This window comes from Manihot esculenta, chromosome 7, assembly GCF_001659605.2.
Source record: "Manihot esculenta cultivar AM560-2 chromosome 7, M.esculenta_v8, whole genome shotgun sequence".
In the NCBI taxonomy this organism is placed as follows: Eukaryota; Viridiplantae; Streptophyta; class Magnoliopsida; order Malpighiales; family Euphorbiaceae; genus Manihot; species Manihot esculenta.
In genome coordinates this window covers 33100638-33124926 of record NC_035167.2, presented here as the reverse complement: position 1 = coordinate 33124926, position 24289 = coordinate 33100638, and the positions used below count along the sequence as shown (strand labels likewise).

The following is a 24289-nucleotide window of genomic DNA, read 5'->3' as shown; positions in this document are numbered from 1 at the left end:
AATTGCCTCTGTCCAAAACTTATTTGGCAATTTTTTTTTCAACAAACATCTCATACTTTCAATAATGGTTCTATTTTTTCTTTCACTTACATCATTTTATTGCGGTGTAAAATCAGCTGTCAACTCATGCTTGATGCCTTATTCTCTGAAATAATTCTCTACTTCATTTGCAATATATTTACCACCCCGATCCATTCTCAAAGTTTTAATATGAAGCCCAGTATAATTCTCCACTTCAGCTTTGAAATCTTTGAAAGCCTGAAATGCTTGTGATTTTTCTTTGAGGAAATAAATCCACAATTTTCTAATCTAATCGTGAATGAAGGTAATAAAATACCAACGGCCACCAAAGGACTCAATAGGCATTTTTCCGTAAATATCTCTCCAACATTATTTTTTTGGAAATGGATTCCTGTGTTGCTTTTTCAAGTTGACATGGTTTACAAACCTCTTCAACTTTGTCAATTTTGAGCAGCCCTTTAACCATCTCTTTTGTTGATAACAATTTCAAACTTTCATAATTCAAATGCGCAAATCTATCACGCCACAACTTGAAAATATTTTGATCAGCAGCAATAAAACAAGATAACCTGATTTCCCTTTGATATAGTGCATGCATCACTATGCATATATAAATAATAACCTTTCTTCATGATTTACCTGTCATATGCATATATCAACAAAGTTTCTTCACAATTACTTCGATTTCTGCACTTTTGTTCTTAATATAACCTTGTCCTCAACCCCTTCTTTCCTTATTTTATTGGTTTTCACTATATTAAGGATGCTCAAAATGATTAACTCAAGTTATTTAGTAATATTAAATCAGGATTTATATATTACCAATTGAATTGGTAATTTATCGAGTCTCACACCAAATAGCTGAATATCACATTAATGCTCCTTCATTTTCGGATTCAATTAACCCTTTTCGATTAGACTCCATAAGTCGAATGCTTTCAACTAAATTTTGAATCTGCTGCTCCAATAATTAAAATTTTCTCCATTGAAAGTGTGTGGAAATGGAGTGGCAATATTTCTTGTTGGCATATATGATGGCTGTGATACCAAATGATGGTAAAAAAAATATATTTAAAGATGAAAAGTATTTGATATGGTATATACTTGTGAATAAAAACATGGCTTATGTATTCCAACACATTTCCTGTGCCATGTGTCCTTCATCCGTTGAGCACTGGATCCAAAAGTTATAAAAAATAAAACACACACTGGTGCTGCCCAATTCTCTTGATGTTGTACTTACCAAGTTTGATTTTCAAGCATTAACCTTATATCACAAATGCAAATAAAATCACAAGTTCCATTTTCAACAAAGAAATTTTTATGAATTTGACAACTAATTAATTAGGTAAGCCAACAAATTTAAAGCCATCATGTACAATCCTTTCTAGACTAATTATGCAAATGGCCGTTCTTTACTGCAATTTTCAACAGACAAGCAAGATTTGTCTGTTCAAATATATTTCAATGCATAAGAATTCACAAATTTTAGACAGATATCTGCAACCACACTGGAAAAATTGGAGATATAATCTTTTACAGCCAAGGGATACATCATTAATACATTCAGGACCTCAACAGCAGGCCTTGAATTCCATTGCAAAACTATGGGTGCCTGTGATCGATTGCATCCAAAATAAGATTGCAACAGAAACAACCAAATAAAAACTACATTTAAGTTTATTAAAACCGGAAGAAATGGGTAAAATAGAAAGAAAGACCATTTGCATAAATACAAGAGCGTGAAGTGAAGGAAAGCTGCAACCCCACATCGAAGAAATTCAAGAAAGAGTGACGTCTGACAGCTATAAATAAGAAGCGAGAAGCATCATGCAACATACTTACCTGGACAGGGTCAATGGGTGATCATGAAGGCCCATGGTCTAGGTCAGTGACTTCCATTGCACTTTAGGAGGGGTGCTGGTCTAAGGTCTCCCCAAGTTGGGAGAGCCTATGTCGTAATTTGTGGTAGTTGGGGCCTGCGTTCGCGCGGCCCCTATCAATCTTCAGTGCAAATTTCGTTGGATCTTCAAGTGCTTTGTAGTTTGCATTGTTTCATGGTTTGCAGGGAAACAGAACTGATTCCTGGCGAATTTGCTTGAGTGTTTAGCAAGGCCCCTACTTTTTCAGTCCAAGTTTATATTGATGTTCAGATGCTCTCTCGTTTATTTTTTTTACATAAAAAAAAAATTTTAAAAACATGTTTATTTTACAGTCCAAGTTTATTTTCTTTTTTACATAAAAAAAAATATATATTTTTTTTTTATGTATGTTTATACGATTGTACAGTTCTGCTTTTTGGTGTGTCTGCTTCGATTGCATGATTCACTTTGAAAAATAAAATAAAATATATTCTTATAGAATCATCTAAAATTTCAATTTTCTTTTCAAATGAAAAGTTTTTAAGTTAAAATTGAAATTTTTTTATTTCAAATAAAATAATAATAAAAAAATCGGTTGAATTAAATTCTGACAATCAGTGGGTAAATTTTCAATAAATCCTTTAAGAGACTTGGGTTCATATTTGTCACTAAAATGGGACTGCTATACAAGAACTAATAGAAACTCCAAAATAAAAATAAATTCGTAAAAGCTTTACAAGATTGAATTGCAATAAACGTTCCAAGTTCATTTCTCTATGGATTCCTGAGAACCCCCACCATTTTTTTTTCCAAATTTTCATGTTTGATTCTTGTAAAGATTAACCCTTCTTAAATTCCTAATCCAGGTGGGAAAAAACATGGGGATAAAAATAGTACTGCCACCTATTTCCATTGAGTTTCCCTGTGAAATGTCCAGTCAGAGGGATTCAGTGTTGTTTTTCCATTGGCTGCAACAAGATAATATTGTGAGTCCTCTGAAAATTCAGTGGGCATGGATTTCCAGTGAAGAGATGGACTCCACTCAGCTTCATTCAATACCTTCAGTATCTCCTCCACAACTATTTTGCTTCCTTCAGCAGCTAAATGAATTCCATCCCTGAAAAAAAAAAATGTCAAAAGTAGTAAAATTTGAAGCCTTGACAAAGAACTGCAAAATCAGCTTAAGGAGGATACATCTTGGCAGACATCACATTAAAAAATAATAACATATAGCTCTCTCACTAGACCTTGGTTTTGAATTTCATGCTTATTTTAAACATTTCTCAAATGAATTATGTTTTTCTATGCCTTCACTGCTTCACAAAAGAATAATTCATCCCTGAAGCTGAACTGACTACTATAATGGATTGTGATAACCACATATGACCTGGAGATGAGCCTAGAGCTTGCTCGGCTTGAGCATACTCTCGTTCGTGAACAAAGCCAATTGAATTAAATATATACTAAGAGAGAACTAGAAAACATAAACCAAATTCCCTGAGCTAAAAATCATACAAGAAACTAATATGACCAGCAATAATGGTCATGCATTTCATTTATCATTGTAAACAAAACATGTTCAAGCATAATGTTTCACAATGGTAACCTAGTAGCGTTGGACCATTAATCCAAGGAGTCAAGTCAAGGATTAACCGAGCCAAAAAAAGGCAAAACTATCACACCTTCTATCAATAAAAGCCAGACAAATCATGCACGTGAGAAGTACAAAACATGGCAACCTTATATAAAGTAGTTTCACCCAGAAATATGTTTCACCTCAATTGTAATTGCAAAACCAAGATATAGAAATGTCTCAGAAAACTTACGTAAAACATGCAGTTGTCCAGTCACTTCTTTTTTGAAGTGCAGAGAAAAGATCAACAACTTTCACACCAATTTCCTGGCATAGCTCTATACATGCTTCTGAATACTTTCGGCATAACTCATTTGTCCGCACTAACTCACTAAATATTGGACTGATTCAAGAGAAAAAATTGATTCACGATTTTATATTTATTGATGATGAGAAAAAAAAAATGAACGCAAATACTTGGACATGAATTACATAACCTTGTACTTGACCGAACCCTCTCCTCATCGACTGGAGGACAGCTCAGAAAAATTGTGCGTGTGGTGTCAGAGAGGCTCTAATTTTCAAAGATATAAGAATAAACATCACATATTCTTCTTGGAAAAGTTCATACAAGATCACACATTAATTGATACTGTGAAAGAAGACTTGAACATAAAGAATTAATCCAGGATCCATGAAAGATAAAATTAAGTGCGTATTGGTATAAAAGAGCTGGACGAGAGAAAAATTTTCAATCTATGTTTTCCCATTCTCTTTAAATGAAGCTAGTTCAGTCTCAATCAAGTTACCACAGAGAAGATGAGATATTATGGAAATTTAGTCTATCATTCAACAAAATGGAAATTTTTGCACAGAAACTTAAAAAGGAAAAGGTATAATTTATTCGTAGTAGTTTCCCCATTGAAAGAGATGATAAAAGAAGTATGTAAATGGGTGGTCCCATAATCAGATAAAAGTGTTATTGTGGACAATGGAGTGCTCTTAAGTATGGCATAAATCTCATTGCTATGGCTGAATCTATGTAAAGTATAAATGCTTTGAAAAGAATATATCTTTGCTTTCTAAATGTAGTTTGATGGTCATATTTAAGAGAAGATAGAACCTTGAGATGAACTGCAATCTTTTTCATATTGTCTTTATACTCAGGAAGTGGTACATGAGGACCCAGACCAGATGAGTGAGGCCCCATGGAATCATTACCACCAAAATAGACTATCACCAAAGCAGGCTGTACAGCGGCATCCTACATTGTGAGAAAACCAAGAAAAACTGCCTCAGATAGTTGCAAAATAGCTAAAACCATTTAAAGGTACTGATAATCTTTTTGTATAACATGTAACCAAAAGAATGGAAGAAAACCAATAAAGAAAGAAAATGAACACTTACGGTGCTAAAGAAGAACATTTTCAAGCAATAACTTCACATCACAAATGCAAACAAAATCACAAGTTCCATGTTCAATGAAAGATTTTCTATAAATTTGACAAGTAAAAGGTAAGCAACAAATTTAAGTAATCATGTATGATCCTTTCAAGACTACTTATATATTGATGCAAAAGGCCGATCTTTACTAAAATTTATATTATACAATCAAGATTACTCTATTCAAATATACTTCCAATGGATAAAAACTTGCAAATTACAGACAGATATCTGCAACCACACTGGAAAATTTGTTGATACAATCTTTTGCAGCAAAGGATACCTTTGGAAAAATTTTATCCAAGACCTCAACAGCAAGTCTTGAGTTCCATCCATAGTACCCTCGCAACACTATGTCCGCCTGTGATCAAGTGCAGCCAAAAAATAAGATTGGTAAATAGAACTAACCAAAAAAAAAAACTGCATAGAATAATATTACAGGAAAAATATTGTGAAAATGTGAGTTGGTGACAGCCCAGTACTTCCACAGGAGCTAATATTTAAGGATCAAATTTACCCAAATAAGCATTTGGGTCATTACCACAACATTGGAAAACTCTGTTCAGAGTCAACCCCCAGAGCTTCGGCCCTTCTGACCTTCTCTATTTTACCCAATAAACTAATGGAGACCCTCGATTTCACACCATGAGTAAAGATGAAGTAAACCAATAGATTAACCAAACACAATACATTCATATAGAGACGATATAGAATCAAATTATAAACAGAACAGAGAAAACAAAAATACTTTGCGAGCGTAGATATCTGTGAGAATGGAGCCCCAACCGCCATGGCTGAAGCTAAGCTGGACAATGGAGGATCCAAAGAGCACGAACTGTGGTCTTGTTGGTCCCACCATTTCTATATCTCTCACTCGATTCTCAAGAAAACTCGCTTTTCTTCGCTTGCTTGCTCTGTTTCACACAAGCAAACTCGCTTTCTCTAATGAAATTGCAAACGAGATGAGCGCTCCAACAACTTCCTCAAAGAAGAATCCAACGTTGGAGAGTTGAGATCTGTTGCAGGTTTGTAGCTCCAAATGAAGGACTCGGCTGCACAATGGACCATTGAAAGAGGAAAAAAAAAATTAAAAAGGCTTTTGGCTGATAGCTTTTTTTTGTGCAACTTTCATTTATTGCAATTTCACCATCCATGTGTACATTATTGTGTATCATTATATTCTATTATAAATTTATATACTAAGTATTTTTTAAAAATATTTTAAAATTAGTAGTTTTCATGTAAAATCTAATCATGGCCGATTGGCTAAAAAAATATATATATAAATTCGTATAAATTCAATTCAAAATTTTAGATGAATTAAATTTTGATAATGTTACCGAGAGTTATAATAAATCATTATTTAATATAATATTAATTTTTAATAATAAAAATATTTTTATATGATAAAAATTTGTTAGTTTATTATTAAAATTTGTTATTTTATTATTTTTGTTTCAGTACAATATTTTAAATTCTCTAAAACTTTAAAATGTAAGTTTTTAGCTCCTTGAGAGCAAAATATTTTCTTTGTACTTATTTTTTGGATGCTGAATTGCGTGCAAATCCAAGCTATAGTTAGGAGAAGTATTTAGGAAGTGAAGTTTATTCTGTGGTTGAGTGTTTGTCGTCATATTGCTGATGGTGCTTTTGTTTGGACTGATCCTTGGCTGCCAGACCCTGTAAGTCCATTTATATCTACAATGGCACCTCTAGGTTTGGAAATTTTGAGAATTAAGGACTTGTTTCTCCCAAGTTCTAGATCTTGGAATATGGAGCAGATTACAAGTATGTTCGAAATTAGGGATGTGGAGCTGATTAAGAAAATTCAATTAGGTAGGTTTGATTGTGAAGATTCTTGGATGTGGTTGGGAACATGATCATGGCCTTATTTTGTGAAAAGTGGGTATTGGACTGTATCTAGTCGTCAGGTGGTGATGTTGTCGTCTCTCTATTTACTATATTTTTGTGGCGTAAATTTTGGAAGATTAGTGTTCCACGTAAAGTTTTAGATTTTGTGTGGCGGCTCTGTCATGATGTGATTCCTGTTCGCGTTTTTCTTCGTGCTCGTGCAGTCGATGTTCCATCTGATTGTGATGTATGTGGGTTAATAAATGAAACAACATCCCATCTATTTTTAACTTGCCCGTTGGCTTGTCAAGTGTGAAGTATGGTAGGATGCCCATTTCTAATTCAGAGAGTTCCGTTTCTTATTTGGTAGCTACTCTTCTCGCCAATCAGGATGATGATCATATTGCAAAGAGTTTCATGATGCTTTGAGGCTTATGGTCTAATAGGAGTATTGTATGGCAACAGAAATTGAATTCTGCCTTGGATGTTTACACTTTCGCCATTTTTTTTACACAAATTGGTTAGTTGCTGATAAAGTTCAAAATGTCTCTTTTATTTCTCAGTTGGGTCTATAACAGCTGTGTAGTCTAAATCTATTCATTTTGTCAAATATAACATTGATGCAGCAGTGCCGGTGAATGTTGCTGGTGTTAGTCTTGGTTGGTTGTTAAGGGACTCGCAATGATGTTTCATGCATGGTGATATGATTTATCTTGATAGAAAATATTTACCACTGATTTCAGAAGCTTTGGCTTTATGTAAAGCGTTAACATGGTTGAAGGAGCATGGTATACACCATATTATTGTTGAATATGATGCACTGCAGTTGGTTTTTTCAGTGAACAATAATAGAATAGAAAGCTCATATTTGGGTCTTTTTATTCAAGATATAAAGGTTCTCCTTTTAGAAATTTCTGATGTCTCTCTTATGTATATTAGAAAAACTGTGAATTAGGGTGTTCGTGTTCTTATTCGAACTGCTATTTCCTAGACTGTTTCAAAAGAATGAAATAATTGTCCTTCATCTCTTCTATTTGATATACTAACTCATAATCTTTATTAATCTATAAATATCTTTTAATTTCCAAATATATATATATATATATATATATATATATATATATATATATATGTGTGAATTATATAAGACCCTGTAGTCTAATTAAAATCGCAATCACATAGATTTTGAACTATTTGGATACTTTATTTTCCTACCCACTCACGTATGAACTTTGTTTAAATTTATTACCTAGGCAGATAGGGAGACTACGTTCCATGAATTCTGAGACGTGAAGTGAGGATATTGCAGGTGGGAGGAATACTTGTCAAATATACTGAATAACAGCTCACCAAACATACCAACCTTCACCAATCCACAACTTATCAAACATTCATTTCCTTTCCTGCCACATCTCTACAATTTACCTCATCATATTTTTATTAAAATTCATTATATTTTTTATTTAATTAACATATTTTACGAGTTACAATTTAACAAAATTCCGATGATAAACAAAATTTTATTGTAAATTTATAACAAAAAAAAAAAAGAAAGACAAAAGTTCCTGCCAATTTTATGGTCATGAATCATGACAGGTGACAACATGGCCATGGCCCAACTAGGATCCTGGCCTGTAACAGGAAACCGTTGTCTTGATTGAACAAACACTGGAACAACTGCAACTTTATGGATGCATATGGGCATGCAGATGGAAACAGGTTTAGAGAGGAAGAACCAACCTTTTTTTGACTGCCAAATTGTTCGATTCATAGAAGCACAGAAATGAACAGGAAACAAGCACGAAGCTTTTTCTGCACAAGAACAGTGAGGATTAGCCTTAGCTTTCTGTTTCTCTAGATGAAAAAGGATTCGACCGTTCAGTGCAACAATCCGACAAAAAAGGAAGCGACGCTCAGCTTTTCTTCTTCCTCAATTAGGAACATCCTTTGGCCAAAAAAAAAAAAAACTTGGAACAGCCCAAATTAAAAGAAAAGAACAAAAGAAAACAATACATAAATAATTCCAACAGCCAGTAACCAAATCCACTTATTACACCAAAAATTACAGAAAGTTTCTTGTAGTTATCTCCTTCCCCATTGATGGGGTTTGGGGAAAAATTATTAAAGTAACCCCCCAGAGGATACAACAAATTGAAAATAATAAAAGAACATGCATCTGTCCCCCTTTCACTGACGAAAAAATTAATGTTACAACCCTGTCAAAATATCTGTAGGCTGACGCATTAGAGTCATGTGTGGAGACAAAGAATGAGGGCTAATATGGCTGGACAAAAACAAAGGGGAAAAAGAAAACTTAGGTTCTAGAAATCAGTATATAGTGATTTCTAGTTTAAACCAGGCAAGGATCTCCTGAGCTGTAAAAGCCATAATGCTATCTGCATTCCTAAAAGTCGAGCCTCCAACAAGATTTCCTCCAGCCATACATCCAACCGACACAATAAGGATTTCCTTTGCAACTTCTTTGCCTCAACAACTGCCTCAGAGGAAACTTTTCCAATAATGAAAAAAGTCTCGAGAGAAGAACCCTGCAACTGTTTGTCATGCATTTCAACAAACAAAGCACTTGATTATTTCATGGTCAAATCAAACCATAACTAATTTATAGAAGATTATCCAAACTATGAAAATGAAGGTATTGAATATGAAATAATGTGATAGATGTTACTACAGCCGCCAAATATATCAGCATCTAGAAACCAACATTTCATGGACATATATTTTCCACTTGTAGTTATTCCCAGCAACAGTCTCCAGTCTATTACCAAATTCTATTAATCTCACAAGTATAAACTACTATCAACCTTTTCAATACTGCTTAATTTCATCAGAAATGCAGTTCTTCTAGGTCCCATCATCATTATGATTTATTACTAAGCATTATCAATGTTGTGTATTTTTAATCCTACAAGGGTGTTTCTCCCATCCCATGGTAGTTACCCAACTGAAAGAGAATCAGTTCAGCGATGATAAAACCATAAACAATAAGCTATTCTTCAAAAAGATGGGATGAAGACATTAACTATACCATTTTTCCCCACTTTTATTCCTATTAGCAAAGATGACGTGTTGATGACAGAAATTAATTTTTAGAAAGAACACTTCATTCATGACAACATGCAAATTGCTAAAAGCATAAGGCTGACAATGAGGTTTGGCAATGTACAATACCAAAGAATTATTCACTGCTCGCAAACAATCATTTGTTTTTAGCATTAACAAAATCACACGAGGTAGCCTCCTTAAAAGTTCTGAGATTTCAGGGAAATACTGAGATGCATACATCTGCAACCACAAGAGAGAGAGATAGAGTGTAAAGCAAGAAGTAAATCTAATCAAATTCATTATCACAAAAAAATGCCAATATCAAGCACAAGACTTGCTTTTGAAGAAATTCTTTTATGAAAAAGACTACCACTTAGAATAAACCATTGATTAACCTTACCTGTAATTCTGAGCGCTCATTGTCATTGTCTTGTATGACTAAATGATCAACAGTTGGGTCAACGACCCTATCCCAGGGCCTCATTGTAAGAATTCCCGCAAATAGTGCATATAGGTCCTCTCCAGCACCCAATTTAACACTATTTTCCTTTATTGAATTAGCATCAGCAAATATCAGTGCCTGTGGCAAACGTCAATAATGATAAAGTTACCATCCAGTCACTGACAATGGAAAATGCAAGACTAGAACATGAACGACAAAGTAATGGTTTTAAAAAAATCAAGAATTTACTTTCCAAAGGGAAGCATAATTAAATCTAGTGCTGAAGTCAAGTTCCTTATACAGCCCATGGTCCAAGAGAATCAATTGCGGTTTTTTCTTGCCTATACAAAAGGGAAACGTAGTATGTGAGTAATTCAGAAACCAACTGAACATTAGAGGCTAGATAAGATTTAACGAGAAGCAATGCATGAAACAGTTTCTGAAATAAGCATACCACTAGATGAAGAAAAAAGCTTTAAAGAGAAAAGGGTTACATGATGAGCAGAAAAATCATTTCTACATTTTTTTAGATTATAAACATTAAAAAACTAAATGCCCTGGCATTCCATATGGATAGGAGAAGGTTGTGAAGGAAGCATTGGTATGATAGGAAACAACATTTTTACAAGCTTTCTATTCCTCAAGCTTCCCAAGAAAATATTGAAGTTGTAAGTGAATTTAACAATTCATATTCAAAGCTCATCAGATTCTGAGCTGGCAGTTTCTGAACTAGAGTTACATGAGTTCAATGCATCCAGATAAAACATAGGACACTAATGTGATGTATTCTTGCTTTCCTAGTCAGTTGACACATAAAAACATTTTAAAAATTCTAAATGATCTTGTAAAGCATGTAAATATTGTTGAATTTTCAAATCGTACATGCTGCTATGCTTTCAAATGATTGTCACAATATTCCTCTATGTTCCTCCAACTAAAGCTTCTAGCATTGCATTTGGGTCACAACTGACTAAACATATGCACATGCACTAAATCCAATTAAACTTCCAAGAAGAAATATCAGAAGCTTCAAACACGAAGCAATTGTTGAAGAACCACAAGACAATCAATGAAGGAAACTACAAGCTGTCTAAGCCAGCTCAGCAGTTTCTATCAGTCTAGCTGTGGATCAAATAAAAATTGTATTCAAAATAAAGGGTGTCGCACCATATGAGGCCTCCTGCAAGACACAGGGAGAGTTATATCTATGCAGCCATCCCCTTGCATGTGCAAGTAAGCTGTTTTTGCAGTTTCAACCAATGACGTCCATGTCAAAATGGAGCGACGTTACCTTACCATTGCATCCTCAAAATTAAGTAAGCTAGATTTTTAGATGTAATGATCATTGGATTACATTAGAAGTGATGAATGGTAATTAATCATAAAGAAGCCCTCACCTAAAATGCCTCTTTTGCCAGAAGGCAAAGGGCGAACTAATAAGTTAGCAGCATGTGGATCACAGTGCACAAACCCATGTCTGAACATCATCTCTGCAAAAGCTTGACTAACCTGAAAAATAAGAAGGGAAAATAAGCAAATTCATTAGTCATTATCTCAACAAAATTGGAGTCAAAATTTGCAACTCAATATCTATTTGCTTTTTCTGAATGCCAATGATGCAAGTTCAGGAAATTACTAAAAAGAATTAGATGGGATGTAATTGTCTGCCTCTACACAAGCATCGAGCGTATATATACACATCAAACTGTTGTCCTAAACTAACCAGTTATTTATTTCTTTCCTTCACCCAAAATCAGTATATTACAGAATGTCAAGTCATTGACAATACAAATATTGACTAAAGCAAAAGTTTGAGGGTTCAAATCTTTTAAGCAGCTGTCTCATGCAAAATGCTAAATGTTAGAACCCCGTCCAGATTACCTTTCCGAAGAAAATTGATGCTGTGGTAGGGTTTGTACCTTAGAGATGAAATGACTCTGGAGGCAGCATCGACCATTAGACATGACAATTTCCTAATCATATCATCTACCAAACAATTATAGCAAATCTGCAACATCAAGGCAATGAACTTACTAATTTTGAAACTTCATTAGGTTGAATTCCGAGACCTTGAATGGCCCTCACATCATTTATCTGGGCAGCATCTATAAATTCCATTGTTAATAACTTTGAAGTACTCAAATTCCAATGAACCTTTGGTGCATAGACATAGTTTGCAATTTGAGGGGATAGCTTCTGAAAATTGTCCAAACATTTCTCACTATTCTTGGCCTCAACCAAAAAATCCAGTTCCTGATGATCACATGGAAAGCAAACAAAAATAATGAGCCATCGTTTCATAACAATGCTTCCAATGAAATTTGCAAAAATTATTAGTAAGATAATAATCATCCAAGACATAAGCAAGCAGAAAGAGATAAAGTAGGAATGGGAAACTTAGACATAAAGCAGAGGATAAAATAATTCTCTTAAGTTTTAAGTACATCGAGAAGTTTCTTTCACCATTTGCTTTAAGAATTTTACACCAATAGAAGTACTATAAAATTCGGAAATTTTTAGAAACTTAAACCAACTTGCCTTGGGTAAACTTTCACGCATTTCAGCAACCAACCATCTGCATATGGAAGAGAGGAAAATTCCATTAACACCAGCTGCAAAACATTGCCTGTCATAAACAGGTAGGAAGCAAGCTGCATCTATAGTATGCAACAACTAAATGCATCCTCATACATATCCAAGACTTGAGTGCAAATTTTTATTTCTCATGAATTAATAAATCCAGCATCCCATGTGGTGACCACCCTAACACTTTACAAATAAGAGGCAGAATGGAACCATAGAAAATGAACCCTTCTCAATGGAAATCAACCTCAATCAATGTTATCAAGGTGACAGGCAATACTAAGGTGATCCTACTGCCTTACGCGAGAGACGAGGTGACGCCTTTTGTGAGACGCCATACTTGTATATACATATATGCGCAAGTATATATATATGTATATAGGTATAGGTACATATGTATACGTATATGTATAGATATTGCATTAATTTCTTCTAAATTAGTTAGCATGATTATAAGGATATATATTCCCAATTAGTTAGCTGAATTATAGGCGTACTTACATATAAATGTGTAATCCTTTTCAATATTGGAATATACTTGAATATTGAAAGTCAACTATGTAAATGTTATATTATGTCTTTCCTAATTAGTTAGTTTATATATATCCATATAATTATGCTAACTAATTAGAAATATATCCCTAACTAGTTAGCATAATTATAGGAATATACATCACTAATTAATTAGCCTAATTATAAGATAAAAATCTCTCATTAATTAGCATAACTATAGGGATATATCCTCTAATTAGTACCTAAAATTTAGTTCTCCAATCAGCTGCTTTAAAAAAGAAATATGGATTAGGGTTCAATCTTTTAAAAGAAAGGGAAAAAAAAAAAGCCATGCAAGTTATTTTCAAGAGACGACGCCTCGCCTTGCGCCTAGAGCTAGGCGAGGAAAGGTGCTTGCCTCTTGCAAAAGGCCTCACCCCGGCCGGCGCCTTTAATAACACTATCCTCAATCCTAATATAGTTCGCTGGCCTAATAAGAAACTATCAACAATGGCTACCTATAATCAAATGAAGGGAAAAACCAATGTAGGGTGTTCACAATCAATTCCACAATGGCCCGATCTGTAGCCGCAGTATCTGTCATGTGAGTGGGCTGCACCTGAATATCCAGAAACAAATACACATAATTCACATGAAATTTGATAACGCCAAGCTCATTGAAACTTATTTTGCTTTAAATGTAACAAATGAAAAACCTTCACAGCAACTTTTTGGCCATCAGTTGTCCTAGCAACATGAACTTGTGCAAGGGAAGCACTTGCTATTGGAACAGGATCAAATTCATCAAAAATCTGAAGACAAGAATTGCTTTGTTCAGTATCATGAATATAGTCTCTACTAAAATAAATGCTGTTATAACAACCATGTAGCACTCAGGAAACACCAAAATCCACATTTCACAATCAAAAACTGAAAAGATGCAACCTAATAGTTGAAAATGAACTGCAGATTTCATGCATTTGCCATGCTCTTTCCGAGAAAACTTAGACAATTGATGCATACTTTATCTGGGGTTTCTCCAAGCTCTTGCTTGAAAACCTTACACACTTGATCATATGAAGAGACTGGACATTTGTTCAACATTGACTCCCTCATTATCTGGACATACTCCTGAGGGACTAAATATTCCTGCAGAAAGAGTAACTTGTCATTGAATGAATGCATTTGGTTAATGACATAATTATCCAATAATACATCTCAAACAGTTAAAGAGTTGACACTAAATTTAAGCTAATTGAACTTAAGTAAGTAGACTGGAAACATACCAGTTGTCCAATGTGTTGACCAAGCTTGATATATATTCCCCCATTTCTGAAACATAGTTCCTGTAGTTTACGTGCTGACCTCAGGTGAACCTCATGTTTCTCTTTAGACCTCTCAACACTTCCTTCCGGTAGTCCCCACAGTGAATATTCATAATCTAGAGAAAACAAATAAACGAAGATAAATACAAATGCAAACTTGAAAAGTGTGTGTATGTATACATACATACATTAGAAATATTTCATAAATTATAGGCATTAATCAGAAGGTTGAAGACAATTTCTCCACACTGATTTAAACTCATACTTAAACTTGTAAATGTTAAATGCTGAAATGAATTAGGAAAAAAATTACAAAAATCTAAATTCTCAAAATTATATCATCCACAGTGCTTCATTAAGCAATACAGAATGAAAAACAAGAAACAAAATGAAGCCATATAAAAGCATTCTTCCTTTCAGCAATCAAAAGTATAGAGTGAGTAACTACTCATATTTTCTAGCATGCAAAGCAGCAATATTAATCAGAAAACCTGAAAATTATGAACGAATAGTTGAATAACACCTTTAGAAACATTAAAAAACTTCAAACCTTCATAGCTAAAACCAAACTAAACTCAATTCATGACTTGGTTCGCAGGGATAGCTTAAACGCGCGTTATGAGTAATTCTCTTAGCTCACAAACTAAGAGAAACGGAAAATTCAATAAAGATAATTTCATGTACGTGATACAAAAAGGTGAATTCAGAACTCCAAGCTTGTTGGAGATACCAAAGGCGATAGAAGCGGCAGTTATTGTGTCGCGAGCCAGACGGACGGGGACGGCAGTGCAGAGCTTCAGAGCCGTCGCTGGATCCTCGGAAGTGGCTATGGTGGCTGCGGCACCCCCCGTAAAAATCGCGGTGGCCGCAAAAGCTAGCTTTGCCCGGCTGCGCCACAGGGATCGCGTAGTCATTCTCCCTCCTTTGTTTTCTGACAAGCGGTAAATACAAGAGCGAAACGGTCTCCCCACTCCGTGTGCGCAAATATAGCGTGTTTCGTATGCACGCAGATTTTTGTCATTTTACTCTAAGGCGACAACGGCAACGTATTGGAGAATTATTTTAGGCACACATTGTGTCATTATTAATATTGTTTTCCCCTTTTTTGCACATTTATTCTCTTTTTAATATTTTTTCCTTTTTCTTTGCACACTTTTTTTAAATCAATTTAAAATTTCTATTATGTATAATATTTTTTTTTCGTCTTACATTGACATATTCTATAAAATAATAATTTTACATTTTTAATCTAAACTTAAATTGTTTTAAATTGAGTAACTAATACTTGAATCATCAATTTTACTTCACATAAAAATTTTCACTTTAAATTGAGCGAACAATATTATTTTAATTAGTTAAAAGTTTATCAAAATGAAATCCTATATAGATTTTATTTATTAGAACAAACTTGATACGAGATGCATGACTTCGTAGAATTTACAATATATAATTACAAAATATTAAATGTAAAATGCTATTGAAATATATGTAGCGCATCATGTTAGTTACTTGACGGTATAAAATTAAATAGAAAAATATGATAAAGTATTGCATTGAAGTTATCATCATTGAGGTATAAAAATACCTTTTTAAATATAAATTAATAAATTAATTTTATTTTTTATTAATATTTAATGACTATTGAGTTTCACTACCTTCGTAAAAGACCGAGCCCACAATGACAGAATCGGTTCAGGTTTCGTGGAGTCTCACGAGTGAGAAGGTTCAGCCCATTCATCCTTGAGGTCGGGTTTTACTCAAGACCCAGCCTTCTCTTTCCGAACCCGGCCCAGAGACTTAACAAAATAAGGATTATTGGCCCAATTCTAAACTACTCGATTCACACGTGTGCTAAAAGTAATAATTAAATGGCCATTTAGCATGACGCTGAGGTCTGATTCTTTCATACATACGGATTAGCATAGCAGGGATAGGTGATCCAATGATAAAAAGGTTGTTATACGTCATTGACGAGAGGAGCACCTTCATCTCAGATCAAGTTTATAAATTTCTTGTAAAATTCTATTTTTTAAATATCAGATCATCAATATTTAATTTATAGCATAATTTAACAACCGTAGAATTATCCAAACCACCAAAACCAAATATTAAAGTACCCACTAAAACAAAAAACCAGAATTAAGCTTCAGCAACTCCAATTCTCGACAGTTTCCCTTTTCCCTTTTCCCTGTTCTCTTTTCTCTTTTCTCTCTCCACCTTTTTTGGAGGCAGCGCAATTTAAGTATGGATATTTGCTGTTATTAATATTATTATCATTTAAAAATAAAAAATAAAAAATATGAAATTAGTAGTATTGTTATAAGTCACAAAAATTAATAATAAAAGAGTTATTAATATTATCAAAATTTAAAAAATTACTAATATTAATTGTAATTTTAAATAAATATTTTACTATTTAAAAATTTTACAAATTAATTTCGTACAATTATATTGTAAAAATAATAACATTTTTACAAATATTATACGATTTTAATAATTTTAAATATTACTATGAATATTATATCAAACTAAATAGATTAATCATAAAAATATTATAAAAATTTTAAAATTGTATAAAACTTAATTAATGTAATATTATATAATTTTATATTAGTAATGTATATAGTAATTTTTTTTGCTTAAATGTTTATTAATGCAAATAATTTGTAGTATAATATTATATTGTAAAATAAGTAGAAATAGTCAATTTGTTTGCTTTTTGTCAATTATAATTAATACTTCTAATTTTGTCTAATTAATATAATTTAAAAAATTAATATTAATTATTTTTAAAAAAAATAGAGATAGAAAATTACATAATAGAATCTGACATTTTTTAGATTTACGCAATTACCACCAATTTTACATGTGTGGTTGGATTAGTATTAAAAAAAATATTTTTTTTTAATTTTGTCATTTTTAATTCTTTTGACTATCTATATTTCTGTACTATATATAAAAATGAGGAGTGGAAAAATAATATAATTTTTCATACTTTACCTAGTTCAATTGCAAATTAAAAACTCTAATGAATTAATAATCAAAAATTATTTTTTTAGATATACATAATTAAAAAATCAAATAATTTATAAGCATTTAAATAAAATTAATTTACAAAATATAATCTTAATATATTTAAAACAATTAAAATATAAAGTTTATTTTTAAATAAAAGTCCAATTTATTTTTTTTTACAAACGCAGACTCAAATTAAAGTAAAAATCTAAATAAATTAAAATATTCATAAATTATTCGAGATTTATTTTGAATTTGATTCGATTTATTTTTTAAATAAGTTAAATTTAAATTTATTTAAATTTAACAATATTCTATTTATTTAAATTTAATAAGTCATTTATTTATTGGTTTGCAAATTAAATCATGAATATATGTTTGTTTAATTAAAAACATTATCTTTTTCAAGTGGAGAGAATATAAAATCATATCCAAAATTTTACTTTGCTGGGCCATAGCTAATAAAAAAAACTACTTTTTATGAGTACGAGGTTTAATTCCAATACGCAAAGTAAAGTTAATTAAAATTATGAATAAATTAAATTAAATTAAATTCCGCTCATATTGATTTATTTATTAAATAAATTAAGCTTAAATTTTTTTATAGACTCAATTTTAAGTAATTAAATTTTATGTAAAAAAATTAAAAAATTATTATTTAATTTTTATAATATGTATTAATTGATTTCTTTATTTTAAAAGATATATTAATATTTTTATAATATTTTAAAAAATTTACTTATTAATTTTTTTATTAAGTATTTTATTATTTAGCTTTTATAATTTTTAAATTTTAAATAATTTATTAAATAATTTTTTTATTAAAAATATTTTAAATATTTTATAATTTTTAATCATTAAAATTAATAAAAAATTAATTAATAAATTTTTAAAAATATCATACACCTCTTAATTATTTTTTTAAAAAAATTAAATTTTTAAATTTTTCAAAATTTGATTTAATAGCGAGATAATTAGGTGTGGATTATGAACCAAGTTCGTGAGATATCAATGAGAAATGCCCAATTGGTCTTCATTAAAAGATTTTTTTCAGAAAAAAAAAATGAATAGAAGGTGATATCATAGCTTTTATTTTAGTGAGCGAAAGCAGATTTCTAAACAAAAATGCCATTGACACGTATAATAATTTTTCCGTGTGCACTTCGCGTGGGCACCTAAGCTCTTACATAATTCATATACTTTACCTTCACTAGCAAGGCAAGGCCACCACCACAACTATCAAATCGATTATTTTAATTAAACAATTTCAAATAATTTTGGTAACTATAGTCGTTGTTATTATTATTACTATTATTATTTAAAAAAATTAAAAACTATTTTATAATTTTATTAAATTTTCATATTAAAATTTATAACTCAATTTATATATAATTAAACCACATATCATAAATTAAAAATAATTAAAACTACATCATGTTTCTTTTATATATATTTTTTTCCTTACAAAAGATGTCCAAGGTGTACAAAAGGCCAATCCTTATTTGGCTATATAGGCACTATGAGGAAGCTTCCAGTTAGTTTCTTGCATTGTGACAAATGTGCAAAAAGATATTGAGGCATGTTATTTTCCTCCTTCTAGATTATTCCTTAAATAACAATATATATTTAAATAAAAACAAAAATATAAATTGCTCTACAAGTGAAAGGAAACTTGAATTTCACAAGTTCTCCTCTAACTTCACAATTTAGTTTCATTGGTTCAAGTTGATATTTTCTTCTCCTAATTTCCTGAAGATGGAGTTGTCTAATAAATTAATGGAATAATTATCAAAAACCATAATCAAATATTAGTAAGTCAATTGGCTCCATCATTGTGATTTTTTGTCATGAATCTATGACTCACAAAAGCTCAGGGCCATAAAATTGTGCAAATTTGTCTGCTCTACAGCCAAAAAAATCTAGAACAGTCGATTTTGACGCCTAAGGCGGCTTTATGTACATTTATATTTAGGCATAGGCTGCTGCTTCCTTGAGACTGCCTTGTTTTGTTCTAGAAGCAAAATTTCTTCACAAGAAAACTCTTGAAAATGTGAATATTGAATCAATATTAAAATAATGTGAATAAATCCTGTCTGGGTTTTGACCCAAATTTAAAATAAGGCTGCTTGGCAGCTTCCACATGAAAAATATAAAAATAACTAAAATGAAATGAATATTTCTTATGTTAATAAATTTAATTAGTGTATAATTTGTATAAGATAATGATGGTTTGATTCTTCTTAACAACTAAAAGTTCCATTGGGATGCTTATCTTGTGTTGCATTTTGCCTTGGTTTATGCCCAAAGCAATGACACAATAGAGGATTATTAGTATTAAGATCATGAATACCTCAAGACCATTGCACATGATGGTATCTCAAATTCATGTGTAGACAAAGCAATTAAGTAATTAACAAATCATAAAGTGAATTTTGAATTGGGTATTTGTTGTTTTCCAAAGTAACTACCAACTACCACCAATATTATTTTAATCATTAAATTCATAAAAAAATTTAATAATATTAAATTAAAATAAAAACAACAAACAAATATTTATTTATTTATTTGTTTTAAAAAAAGAAATTATTTATAGATGGAAGAAGACAAGCCTTTGCATCCCTTTGCATGTGATCACATGATCTCCATCAGTCGGTTCCACCATACCGCCTGATGGGCTAAGTGTATTTTATTTATTTTTCAATCAAGCAGCCAGGGAACTATTTACAAAAATAATAAAAATGTGCTGTAATTTATTTTTTTATTTATAATTTAACTCTAGTTTGACCTAATTTTAATAAAATCTAATGGTAAATTTTTTTTAAAAAAAACTAAGATTTTATTTGAAATCAAATTGAAATGGCCAATTTTAGTTGAATTAAGTCCAAATCAAATAGTTGAAATTGCTTTTTATTTATTTATTTTAATGAAACATGGTAAAAAAATATATCTTGAATGGTACTGAGAAAAGTTATTTGAAAGCATTTTATTTTTTTAGTATTTTAAATCTTTAAATTTAATTTATTTTTTTAATTAATAAATTTAAGAAAGTAATTTTTAATAATAACTTTTAAAAAGGCTTTCCTAACAATTATTTTAAAAGCTTTTTTTTAAAACATAATTCATATATTTTTTTTATAAATTCACATTTTATTTAATCAGTTTAAACCATTTTTTTTTAAAAAAATTGTCAAATATGTTGAATTTTTTAAATATAACTCTTAAAAATAACGCAATGAAGTGAGGAGAAAGCTATTAAAAACTAGAAGTCTAGAACGGAAGCTTCTAATCTAAATATTAAATAATAAATTTAAAAACCAAAAATTTTAAAGATGCTTTCAACTGTCCTAAATTGCCGTTAGTAATAGGATAATTTTCAGTTATGATTTATGTAGGTGATTAATATATTTAAAAAATATGTTTAGTAAAAAAAATTAAATTTTTATTTAAATTATATAATAGAATTAAAAATAATAAATTTAATTTTTCAATTTAAATTTATCTTTAAATTATTATGAAAAGTCACCTAACTTATTATAATTTTAAAATATAAATTAAGCCCTACTTAATTCGCTTCGATTTATATGAATTAGTTGATATTTTAATAATAATTTAAATTAAAAATTAAAATTTAATATATTTCACCATTATTATATAGTTTAAAAGTTAATTTAGCTTTCTTAAGCAAATATATTTCTATTCATTATATTAATAATTAATAGTTGAAAATTTAATGGCTATATTTGACCGGTAACATACGCGTGTAAAGTTCCAAGTCTTTGTCATTTCTCTCTATAGTTCTAACAGCGGACAAGTCTAGTCAAAAAAATTGAACCATTAATGGAGTCTGCACCTTCGATGGCTCTTTTCATTTCCTCACTCTGATTCCCTTTAAAATATTTTCCTAGAAAATCTCCATTTGTGTTTCCCTCTACTCCTTTTAATCCCCTTTCTCACTTCTCAAACACTCATATATTCAAAGTCTCCTCCTCCTCCTCTCTTCTTGTACATAAAGACTCCAGAACCCCAAAAATTCAGGAAGAAAACAGAGATGGGATTTGCAAAGGAAGAAAAATCAATCAGAGTGCTGAGATTTTTAAAGACTCTGTTCTTCTTGATTACAATGTTGATTTCTTTTCTCCTTTTCTCTGTTCCTGTTCTTCTTGCCATAGCTGATACTCTTCTTCCATTTTCTCTTCTCTCTGCTTCTCTTTCCCCTTCTTCTTTATCATTCAAAACTCTCTCTTCCCATCTCAATAACTATGATTTCAGATACTCTCTCATTGATATTCCCCTCATATCCATCACAAGATCAGCAGTCATCATCTGTAAGTAGTATCTGCAAAAAAAAAAAAATTGAAGCTTTATATTCATCTCCCATGGAGAACATCTGATTTCTGATAAATTTTTTGCAGGTGTTTATAGTTTCTGTGATGGGCCAAGGCTTTCAAGAGGGCCATATTTAGGGATTACAACCATATGCTCTGTTTTATCTCTGATCTATGTTTCATTGAAAGCTCCATATGTGTTTAGTGTTTCAAGCTTTGAAAGAGGAGAGTATGCAAAATTCATGGAGATTTGCTTGTTTCTTAGCTCATGGGTCTTGGCAATTGCTCATATTGTTGCAGCTTATAGAACAAGTTGCAGAGAAAGGAGAAAGCTTCTGGTTTACAAAATTGACATTGAAGCTGTAAGTTCTTTATTTCTTTATCTTTCTATTTCAAGATTGTGTGTTTTCGAAAATATCTTAAGATTAGGGAAATACCCATAATTTAATTTAAGGAATAATAAGAAAATTAATTAAAATGAGTTGTTCATAGGTAGATTAGGCAACTTGAATTGTCACATCTCTAAATTTCTTTGCTTGCAATTAGTGGCCTAGGAAATTATATTGGCCCATTAATTAATAATACCTAATCTCACAAGGGTTCAAATTCCTTTGTTCTTCTGGAAGGTCAATACAAAAAATTATTTTATCTATTTGAATTGGTCATTTTCACTGTTTTCTTGAATTTTTTGCTTTAATTTTGATATGGGATCATAATTTCAAACTTAAAATTAATCCAAAAATTAAGTTATTGATGATATAAAAATATTTTTAATTTTTTTATAAATCTTTTACTATAATTCCCTGAGAATCACCTGAACCTGCAGAATCTTAGATGGGAGTAAATCTAAATTTTTTTTTTTTGAATTGGGTAAATCTAAATTAAATCTAGCAAATTAAGACATTGAAAATAATTGTACTGTTATTCTATACTGAGCGTTATATAAAATAATTACATACTAATAATTGATTATATTAAAATATTTATAATAAAATTTATAAGAAATTTTCTGCAATCAACAAAGTCCGCAGCTTAAACACCTATAAAGATACTCACACCAATCCTCCATGTTGTTTTGTCTGCAATGCCCACTTGGAGATGACAAGGCTCAACTGAATCACCCATGGAAAGAAGAGAAAAAATGTCAGTACCTGCAATTTTTTATAAATATATTTAAAAAAAAAAAAAGAAAATGGGAATTGCATGAGATGGAATCATACTGTATCTGGAGCCCATGTTCTTGACCTGAACCTTGAGCCCATTCCAAACCCCAACGGTCAAACCACTGAATCTCTATCTTATGTAAAAAGTATTTGAGATGGGCAGCAGCTTGCACAGAATTTGACCTTTATTTTCCTTTTTCTTGTTTGTCATACAATGCAATTTGCAAATTGCAATAGACTTCACATTACTTTTTGTCCTATTAGAACAAGAACAAGAACAAGATTCCATGCTTTCTTTTCAAGGAATCCTATTAACAACATTAATCATGGGTTTTCATTCTTTTCACAATCAAACTTCTTCATATCAATAAAGAAAATAAGTATTTTAAATTTCTATGAAGTCAAGAAAAATTGCTAACTAAACGACCAAATTTCAGTAGTTGAATTGATTTCCTTCAACCAAACAAGCCCAATCTATAGATTGAATAACTAAAAATATCAGAATTTCAATTACTTTAAAAATACAATAAATCCCTGACATTAATTTTTTTTTCCCAATATTAATGAATAATTGTATTCCATGTGTGCAGGTTTCTGCTTGCAAGAACGGGTTTCTTGGATATAAAAAAATTTCAAAAGAAGAGAGTCAAGTGAAAGTGAAGATGAAGAACTAACAACATTAGAGAGATTTTCTTTTGTTCTTTTTATTTTTCATCGTTACTACTTCAGAGTCCAGTTGCAGGTAATGTTTCAAAATTCCTTTTCTCTCTATTTATTACTAAACAATTTTTTTTTCCATAATCGGCCCAAATGGGCTATAACTCATTTGAAATTGGCACTAAATTTCTGATTTGTCATTGTTTTTGGTACAGGTTTTCCAAAGGAAACTTGCAAGCTAGAGATTAACTGAAGAAGAAAATTAGGGTTAGAGAGTAGAGTGTAGAATAGATATTTGCCATACCCATGTGTCACTTTAATAGCAATTGTATACTGATGGTTTTTGTATCACTATAGAGCTTGTGGCTTGAGCATACATCTTTTTTTTTTCAAGAAAAAAAATCTAACATGTACAGATTTTGTATTTTCAATGAAAAATGTTTAGAGGGTGATTATTATACCCTTGTTATGAAA

At 31.1% G+C, this 24289-nt stretch overlaps 3 protein-coding genes and 1 non-coding gene across 5 annotated transcripts; 2 read left to right on the top strand and 2 right to left on the bottom strand.

The window, feature by feature from the left end:
- Positions 1 to 1858: 1858 nt before the first annotated feature.
- Positions 1859 to 2021, top strand: LOC122724268. The gene has a single exon (XR_006351532.1). It is a non-coding gene; the product is annotated as a U1 spliceosomal RNA (small nuclear RNA).
- A 559-nt stretch (positions 2022 to 2580) lies between these two features.
- LOC110618629 (GDSL esterase/lipase CPRD49) lies at positions 2581 to 6017 on the bottom strand. Of its 2 annotated transcripts, XM_021761804.2 has the most exons (7): positions 5648 to 6017; positions 5183 to 5260; positions 4580 to 4720; positions 3954 to 4030; positions 3710 to 3859; positions 2943 to 3000; positions 2581 to 2851 (listed from the first exon to the last, which is right to left on the bottom strand). In XM_021761804.2, exons 1-7 carry the CDS (start codon positions 5756 to 5758, stop codon positions 2831 to 2833), a joined length of 636 nt encoding a protein of 211 aa, XP_021617496.1. In that variant the 5' UTR covers positions 5759 to 6017; the 3' UTR covers positions 2581 to 2830. The 2 variants fall into 2 exon arrangements, with proteins under 2 accessions (XP_021617496.1, XP_021617495.1); XM_021761803.2 differs by having other exon boundaries at positions 2581 to 3000; positions 5648 to 6013.
- A 2716-nt stretch (positions 6018 to 8733) lies between these two features.
- Positions 8734 to 15653, bottom strand: LOC110619679 (putative ABC1 protein At2g40090). Its single transcript, XM_021763217.2, has 12 exons — positions 15386 to 15653; positions 14617 to 14771; positions 14354 to 14479; positions 14047 to 14142; positions 13849 to 13949; positions 12794 to 12830; positions 12290 to 12508; positions 11653 to 11764; positions 10505 to 10596; positions 10214 to 10393; positions 9940 to 10053; positions 8734 to 9302 (listed from the first exon to the last, which is right to left on the bottom strand). Exons 1-12 carry the CDS (start codon positions 15567 to 15569, stop codon positions 9096 to 9098), a joined length of 1623 nt encoding a protein of 540 aa, XP_021618909.1. The 5' UTR covers positions 15570 to 15653; the 3' UTR covers positions 8734 to 9095.
- Positions 15654 to 21480: 5827 nt separating this feature from the next.
- Positions 21481 to 24289, top strand: LOC110618623. The gene is made up of 4 exons (XM_021761796.2): positions 21481 to 21995; positions 22083 to 22357; positions 23749 to 23900; positions 24031 to 24289. The coding sequence occupies exons 1-3, from the start codon at positions 21719 to 21721 to the stop codon at positions 23830 to 23832; spliced, it is 636 nt and encodes a 211-aa protein (XP_021617488.1). The 5' UTR covers positions 21481 to 21718; the 3' UTR covers positions 23833 to 23900; positions 24031 to 24289.

What these genes read in the sequence shown, in the direction of transcription:
- LOC110618629 (XM_021761803.2), bottom strand. Translation starts at nt 5,758, where the DNA reads ATGGTGGGACCAACAAGACCACAGTTCGTGCTCTTTGGATCCTCCATT. An exon ending in CAGATATCTACGCTCGCAAA is followed by an intron (nt 5,261 to 5,647) that starts GTATTTTTGTTT and finishes ACTTGATCACAG; the next exon opens with GCGGACATAGTGTTGCGAGG. An exon ending in TGGATAAAATTTTTCCAAAG is followed by an intron (nt 4,721 to 5,182) that starts GTATCCTTTGCT and finishes CTCACAATGTAG; the next exon opens with GATGCCGCTGTACAGCCTGC.
- LOC110619679 (XM_021763217.2), bottom strand. Translation starts at nt 15,569, where the DNA reads ATGACTACGCGATCCCTGTGGCGCAGCCGGGCAAAGCTAGCTTTTGCG. An exon ending in TTGGAGAAACCCCAGATAAA is followed by an intron (nt 14,143 to 14,353) that starts GTATGCATCAAT and finishes TCTTGTCTTCAG; the next exon opens with ATTTTTGATGAATTTGATCC. An exon ending in GAGCAGTGAATAATTCTTTG is followed by an intron (nt 9,303 to 9,939) that starts GTATTGTACATT and finishes CATGACAAACAG; the next exon opens with TTGCAGGGTTCTTCTCTCGA.
- LOC110618623 (XM_021761796.2), top strand. Translation starts at nt 21,719, where the DNA reads ATGGGATTTGCAAAGGAAGAAAAATCAATCAGAGTGCTGAGATTTTTA. An exon ending in AAGATCAGCAGTCATCATCT is followed by an intron (nt 21,996 to 22,082) that starts GTAAGTAGTATC and finishes AATTTTTTGCAG; the next exon opens with GTGTTTATAGTTTCTGTGAT. An exon ending in ACAAAATTGACATTGAAGCT is followed by an intron (nt 22,358 to 23,748) that starts GTAAGTTCTTTA and finishes CCATGTGTGCAG; the next exon opens with GTTTCTGCTTGCAAGAACGG.